The 7,938-nt window shown below is 39.2% G+C and overlaps 1 protein-coding gene across 1 annotated transcript in view; it reads left to right on the top strand.

Annotated features, from left to right (window-relative positions):
• The window catches only part of CCDC148 (coiled-coil domain containing 148), a 180,381-nt gene extending 176,681 nt beyond the window's left edge, over window positions 1–3,700 (top strand). The window contains exon 14 of the mRNA XM_015566302.1: window positions 3,484–3,700. Within this exon, the coding sequence (XP_015421788.1) occupies window positions 3,484–3,630 (147 nt within the window). The 3' untranslated portion in view covers window positions 3,631–3,700. The remainder of the gene's footprint in view (window positions 1–3,483) is intronic.
• The last annotated feature ends 4,238 nt before the right edge of the window (window positions 3,701–7,938 follow it).

The raw sequence follows: 7,938 nt of genomic DNA, 5'->3' as shown, positions 1-7,938 counted from the left end.
GCCCAGGCTGATGGCTGCCAGTACAGCAGTGGTGGTGGGAGCCTCTCCTGCCTCCTCAGCAGTGCTAAGGATGTCTGACTGCAGCTTAGGTCTGCTCCCTGCTGGCAAGTGGACATCCCCCAAGGGCTACCAGGCTGCCAGAGGGATGTCTGATTGCCAGTTTAGGCCCAATTCCCAGGGAGCGGGCCTAAGCCAGCAGGTGGTCATCCCCTGAGGGGTCCCAGACTGTGAGAAGGCACAGGCCGGGCTGAGGGACCCCCCCAAGTACACAAATTTTTGTGCACCGGGCCTCTAGTTTAATTATATAAAAGGCAGGAAACTTCATCCATTCACCCACTGACAAATAAATCAAATGTGCCTGTAGTATGTGCTGCATACTTTGCTAGGGATTAAAAAAATGTACAATTAACTTATTAATTGGACACCTATTGATGGAACAGATACTATACCTGGCACTGTGCCAGGTGCCGTCCTGAACAGCACAGACATGTCCTGTGTGGAAGTGGGGAGTTGGGGAGCTGGGCTGGGAAGACAGTAACATGCATGGGAATAATAAGGGGAGGACACCTCCATAATAGAGCTCTAAGGGCCACAGCCACTAGGGGAAGGGAATGGCTGGGGAAATCAGAGAAAGTGTCAAAGAGAAAACTTAAGCTGTATCTTAGGTGAAGACATAGCAGCAGAAACAAGATTCATTCCAGATGATTTAAGCTAAAAACAAACAAAAAAATAGATTAGTGGGAGGAAGTGGGCATAGGGCGAGGGAGAAACCTTAAAGATTCAAGGGACTCTTCACAAGCTACAGTGGGGAGGGCAGTGGGGGCTTGCAAAGAATTGAAGTCAGAGGCTGGAAAGCTCTCCGCTGCCTGGGCTGAAGAAGTGATTTTCATCAGCTAGAAGAGGGGGAAAGAGGCCCTTACTGGTGTGTCTTCAATGGAAAGTACTGGGCAAGGGTGGGTGCTGGAAGATGAGACTCAGAACACAGGTTAGGCTCAGACCGTGAAAAGTCCTATAGTGGGTCTTGCTTGCATTTCACCTTTATCCTGAGCAGAGGCAAGACTTTGCAGCAGCTGAATTACAGAACCGAATTTATGTTTTAACAACACGTCCTGAATGGAAAATTGGTGAGGCTGGGGCGGGCGGGGCGGGGGGGGGGGGGGGCATGTGGAGTCAAATGGCACCCTCACAGAAGTGGGGGAGGGGCAGGAATGGCTCTGGCTGAGAGGAGGAGAGAGGAGGGAGGAGAAAGGGGAAGCAAGGAGAGATGATGAAAGTGAGAATAATTCTAAACCAGACAGTTTGTTCCACTATTTACTAGCTGGGTGAAATCGTGTACACTATTTAACATCTCCCTGTCTTGTTTCCTTCATCTGTAAAACAATAATTTGCACGGTTCTTGTGAGGATTAAGGCCCTAGGATATGGTCTGGCACCCAGTAGTAATACAGTAAATGATAAATATTCAATGTTGCTATCATCAACCATGTAAGAATACAGAAGGAGAAACAGACTTGGGGAGACAGAACTTTTGTTTATGTCATGTGTTGGGTGAAAATGTCTAGTACACATTTACAAGAAACCGATTAACTGCCTCTGGGTTGGGGAATTGGGACAATAGTGGTCAGTATCCAAGGGAGATCTCCATTTCACTTCGTTTATTCAAAAAGTAGATAATGAAAGCAGTTCAAAGCTCACACCTCCAGAGCTGAGGAGTTGGTGCACGCCGGGGATGACCAGGGGAGAACACATGCGGGTGGAGCATGAACCACCCGAAGTAGGTGAGAGGGACCAGGGAGCCTGGACTGGAGCAGAGGAGGAGAACCCAGGGCTAAGGGTCACATATGTTGGTCGTCAGACATAAATCACTGTATTATTCTTGACTGAATGCATCGCTGCCCCTAGTCCCTGTATCTGACCAGTTGCCAAGTTCTATTAATTCTTCCCTTCAGTGTTTCTGACAGTTATCTCTTCCTTGCTACCAGCCAAGTTTAGGCATATTTATTATTAGTCATGTCTGGCCCATTGTAATAGTCCCCTAACCACTCTCTCTGCTTCCATCTCTTCTTTCCTTGCCTCCTTAATTTATCCTGAACTTACAATGAGATCCATCTTTTTATACAATGACAGTGATTATGTTAATTCCACGCCCCAAACAGAAACAAATGCAACCTCAGTAGCTCTCCAGACTCCTTGGCAGAGCCCGAAAGCCTTTCAAATTCAAGCCCCAGGCTTAGCAGTGTCCTTCCCCAGTGTTCCCCAAAGGTGATTCCAAATGGACCGATTTGACCTCTAAGTTTGCATGTTCCTTCCTTTCATGCTCAATGGTTCTTTCTCCCCCATCTGCTTTAGAGAAGAGTAAGTTGGACTCGGGTGCTCCTCCTTACCGGAGACCATGCTAGTCTCACCGGCACCGAGAGGTGTACCACTCAGCGGTATCTATCACATGTTGCCACAAACTGCAGTTATCTGGGTATAATCTTATTACCCCTATGAGAGAGCTCCTTGAAGGAGGGGCTGCTTTCAACAGCTTATTATCCAATCTTCTAGGGCAGGGGTGGGAAACGTCTGGCCCCAGGGCCCTGGTCTGGCCCTGCCAAGGCATTCGGGGTGAACTAATGAAATGTTTGACCAAATATAGCAGGCTAATTTTTAAGCTGATAATCTTGTATGGCCCTCAAATGATGTTATAAATATTCAAATGGCACTCGGCAGATAAAAGTTTCCCCACCCCTGCTCTAGGGGGACTTTAAATCCATGTAAAATCTTCCTTAGCTGAAATCCATGTGTGGCTACCTTCTTATCATTGCAAACTGCACCATTGACATTTAATATTCACAGAAAGAGTAAAGTCCAATCAGCTGTAAGTGAAAACAGAAATCGAACTACTCGTATGTCTAGTTCCACTTAGAATCAGATAGATGGAAGCATTTTCTAGTTCCGCTTGAAATAGAAATCTGGCTTGGGGAGAAGGTTCTATTGATTTTTGTTTTTCAGGTAGTGGCCCTGTGCTTAAACTTCATTTACATATTGCCAAGTGATGGAGAAATTAAAATGTCTGTTTAAAGGCAGATGCAGAAGGTTGTGGTTTAGATTTATTTTATTGTAATCAGTGATTGTCTATATTTGCAAATTCCGGCCATCAATACATAATGAATCAATGATATTATTGAAAGTAAGCTTTTTTCATCTCATCTTTTAATAATTCTAATGTTTTGTATTTTGACTAATCTACTATGCAACAGTCTATACACCTTATGTTGGAAACGCTGATTCACTCACTGGAAAGTGGCAATGCCAAAAAGGTTTGGATGTTTTCAGTAAAAATAACTATGACATAGTCACTGTATGCACAAAATTTACTGTCATTTAGTCATTTATCTAGCAAAAACAAATTATGCAGCTTAGGGAAATATGGCACTAAATGATAAAATTTACTGTAGTTCAATGAGTTGCTATTTATTTACATTATACTTTATTTCTACAGATAATTTCTGACCCTAGACTTCGTTTTGAGTTAGCACTTCGAGAAGCTGGACTTCATAAAACCTTTTATGCCAAAGAGATATTACCAAAAATCAGTCCTCAAAAACCACCAAGAAAGGACATGGAATCTACTGTATTTAAAACCTAGAGTTCATCTTCAAATCCTATTAAATGTAAACAAAATTTTTCTCTGAATACATTTATATGGATAACAATGATTACTGCTTTCTAAATATTTTTTAAAAGATCGACATAGAAATCATAGCATCTATTAAAACAACCTTGCCTTTAAAAAAATGGTTCTTAGAATTTTATGCACTATTTCCAATATCTTTGTTTCATTAATGGTACTAAATTCTCCAAGACTATGGAACTTAATTATGACACATTTGGTACATATATTAGCATTTAGTAAATTGCAATTTGGGAGTTGCCTTATCCCATGAAAAGAGATCAAAATAACCATTTGCGAGAATTATAATTTATAGTAATGCTACCTGCTAACAATCATTTCTGCTTGCTATTTTCAGAATTTAACTTTTTAATCATGGAAGCTTCATTACCATTAATACTTCTATTGTTTCTTGATTATTATAATAGAAGACTCAACCTTTCTCTAAATTTAGAAATCAATTTGGTATACCATGTTTACTGAAAACCAGTCATCCAAGACAATCTCATTTTGCAAATTAGCCCATAAGAATAAATTAGAAATTAGAAATAGCATTTCAGACATCAGAATATCTATTTTGGCTAGGGGGAAAGTGTGGATGGCTGTTTAGAAGGAATATTTTAACATTGATAATATTTAGAATGCTATCAAAAGTACACAACTACCTATTAAATACCTAGATGATTTTATAGAAAGGCAATGTTTCAAATAGAAGTCAAGCATAAGTGTTTTCTTTTTACTGTTTCTAAAGAACCACACAAACATGAGTAGCTGGTGATGCACAGCGAGAGGGGGTGCCACGATTTTGAGAACCTCAGGGAGTTCATACTTGGGGTTATACGGAAGCAGTGTAGCTGTTAACTCAGAACTTATTAATTTTCTTTCTTTTTTAAAAACAGTATTTATAATAGTTACCATTTGTTGAACGCAAACTGTGTGCTCAGAGCCATGTATATACTTTACATATAAAGTCTTCTTTGACCATGATAACAACCTTATGAGCTTATTCCCATTTCTCCAGATAAGGAAACAGGTTCAGAAAGGTAGAATAACATGCCATAGATCACTTGTTTTTCAACTGTGAGTCATTAAATCAATTTAGTGAGTCCTGACCAGCATTAAAAAAAAAAGAGAAACAAACAAACAAAATAAAATAAATCCGAAATCCAAGTGGCTAATAAACATATGAAAAGATGGAACTACCAATTAAAAACCCAATGAAATACCAATATGATTCCACCAGATTAGCAACAATACCAAGAAATCTAACAATATCAGTAATATCCTACAGAACAGCAGGAAGCACCCACTGGTGGTGAGAGTGTAGATTGGAAAAGTCCAGACTTACCTGGTAAAGTCGTCACTGTTTATACACTTGGATAGAACAATTCTATTCCTAAATATATGCCCTTGAGAAGCCCCTGCATATGTGTATAAGGACACATGGACGGGGATTCCTAAATGAAAACAAGCCAAATGTTCATCAATAGTAGAATGGATATAAAAATTGTGGTATATTCATATATGGAATTGCGAATAGAGAAAAATGAAAAAAATTAACATGGGCATAAGATTTAGTGAAAGGACTCACATGCAAAAGTATACATACTGTGTTGTATTTTATTTATCCAAAGTACAAAAACAGACCAAATAACCCACAGTGTTTAAGGATAGGTGATGAAACAATCGAGGGAAATAGGCCAATGATTAACACTAAAATCAAGGTAATGATTATCTCTTGGGGTGAGGAAGGCTGACAGGGTCCGGGGCTTCCAAGTTATGGGTAGTGATTTTATGATGTTCCCATTCCTTAAACTGTACATAAGTGTTTATATACTCTTAGGTCAATGCCATAAATTCATAATAAACTGAGGAAAAGAATATTAAGAAAGCAAGTTATTAAAAGTAAAATTTCTTACTGTATTAGTGCATCAGAAATAGCCTTTTTAGCCAGTTTCTGATTAAATATCTCTACTTTATAGGAATTTCTGTGATAGCAAGGATAGTCCCTGCCTGGGAGTCATAGTTACCCTGACATCGGTTATTATCCCTTTTTTTCCCTCCCCCCCAGTCCTCGTGCTCTGCTTCACTTAGACTTTTGTCAGTCTAGCTTTCCCGGCGGGCATAAAAGAGAAAACAATGCATACCCAATAGGAACCAGCACTGTGCCATGGAATTTGATTTCACCTATTCATGTGTGTATATAGTAGATAAGAACAAAAATGTGTTTGTTAATGGCCCTAAAAATTAGAAACCACTACCCTCAATCCCACAAAGATATAGCCTGTTCAGCTCCACATCGTTGGGGATGATGGGTTTGTCTCCAACTGTGTGGAAAGACTGGAATCCTTCCTCTCTCCCTACCAAACATCAAAGTGTGTTTTGGGTTTCCTCCCCTCTCGACTCCATGATAACTTCTCTTTTCTGTTATGCCCTTTCTCACCTTTATCTTCAAGCTCATGTAGTTTTTCCACCTTCATCCTGTCAATGTGGTGTATTACGTAGACCTATTTTCATATGTTGAATCATCTTTGCATTCCAGGAATAAATCCCACTTGTTTGTTGTATACAACGCTTTCAGTATACTGCTGAATTCAGTCTGCTAGTATTTTGTTGAGAATGACATCAACATTTTTGAAGAATATGATTTAATTTTTTTAAAAAATAGAAAATTGTCCGGCTGGCATGGCTCAGCGGTTGAGCATTGACCTATGAACCAGGAGGTCACGGTTCGATTCCAAGTCAGGGCACATGCCCAGGTTGTAGGCTGGAGCCCCTTGTGGGGTGTGCGAGAGGCAGCCAATCAGTGATTCTCTATCATCATTGATGTTTCTATCTCTCTCTCCTCCCTTCCTCTGTGCAATCAGTAAAATATATGGTTTAAAAAATAGAAAATTATTTTGGGTCTTTGTTGTTGCTTTTTTAAAATTTTATTTCTTAGCTTTTATTTTCTTGAAGACCTTATCTGTTATATCTTACATTCTTTTTTTTTTTTAGCTGTCTCATTTCTGAAATGTTTTTCTTTTATCTATAATTTTTTCCTGAGACTATATCACCTAACTTCTGAGTTTTCCTAATTCTGATTAGCATGCTCTCATATTTTATATCATTTTTATGTATTTTAACTTTCAGCTTATAATGTTAACCTATATTGTGGTTTTCTCTCTGGTGGTCATTCCTGATCTGTAGGGATGTTATGCTGCTTAATCTGTTTTTAATATCAACATTGAGAACTGATCCTTTGTTTTATTCATGTATACTTAAAATTAATTGCTTAACTTTCAGAATTATTTGTGGCTCAAAATAGTTCTAGCTTTACAGCTCTGGAGTTCTCTGTTTAATTATTTTTGTGTAGGGTTCAAAAAAGTTGGCGGCTTATTTTCTGGAGATACGTCCTTCTGTACCTGCTGTTCCCTTTGATTCTACTGTTCCCGTGCTGCTCAATTGGATTCTCCTTGCAACAGTTTCTCGGCATTGTGGGCCTTTGTCCAATAAGTGAGATTTGACTAGTCATTGTGGGAATTCATGGGGCCCATATTTCTCTGGCCCTTCAGACTTGACTGCAAACTCTTTGTACTCATTCGTTATTAGAAAAGTGTAAAACTCAGTTTCTGCTGAAACAGTTTCCTGTGGACACTTCTTGGCTCTGTTAGAGTTCTCAGGTCTCATGCCCTCTATAGACAATCTCTTCAGCTCTGTAATCTGCCCTCCCAGTTATCATTTCCCTCTTCAGAAAGGAGAAAGAAGAGAACATTTCCATTTTTTAAAACAGACTCTTAATTGCTAAATACTATTTTTAGCATACTCTTAATGGGAGGTGGGACGACTAAAAATTACTTTCTGCTCCAAGAGTTCATCCCCCTTGCCCATATTCAAAGTCCTATATAATATTTATTAAAATCCTGAAAAGAGTAATGGGGCTTCCTTCTTCTGGCATATATTTAGTTTTTGTTTGTTTGTTTGTTTTACGGGACATCCATTTTCTTGGGTTTTATGTTGCCCTCATTAAAATAACTTCATTATTTAGCTGAAGGTAACAAATCATTTTGAAGGAAACCTAGGGAAATTGAAGACTTTTTAAAATTAAGATGTTGCCTGGAAAACTCATGAGGAAAATCTAAGATACAGACTTTTAAAATTTATTGATTGATTTTTAGAGAGAGAGGGAAAGGTGGGGGAGAGAAGAAACATCGACTTGTTTTTCCACTTATTTATGCATTCATTGGTTGCTTTTTGTATGTGCCCTGACTGGGGATCAAACCCACAACTGATACCTGGCCATGG

The sequence above is a fragment of the Myotis davidii genome, unplaced genomic scaffold (genome assembly GCF_000327345.1).
Source record: "Myotis davidii unplaced genomic scaffold, ASM32734v1 scaffold433, whole genome shotgun sequence".
Lineage (NCBI taxonomy): Eukaryota > Metazoa > Chordata > Mammalia > Chiroptera > Vespertilionidae > Myotis > Myotis davidii.
This window is presented reverse-complemented; position numbering and strand designations above follow the sequence as displayed.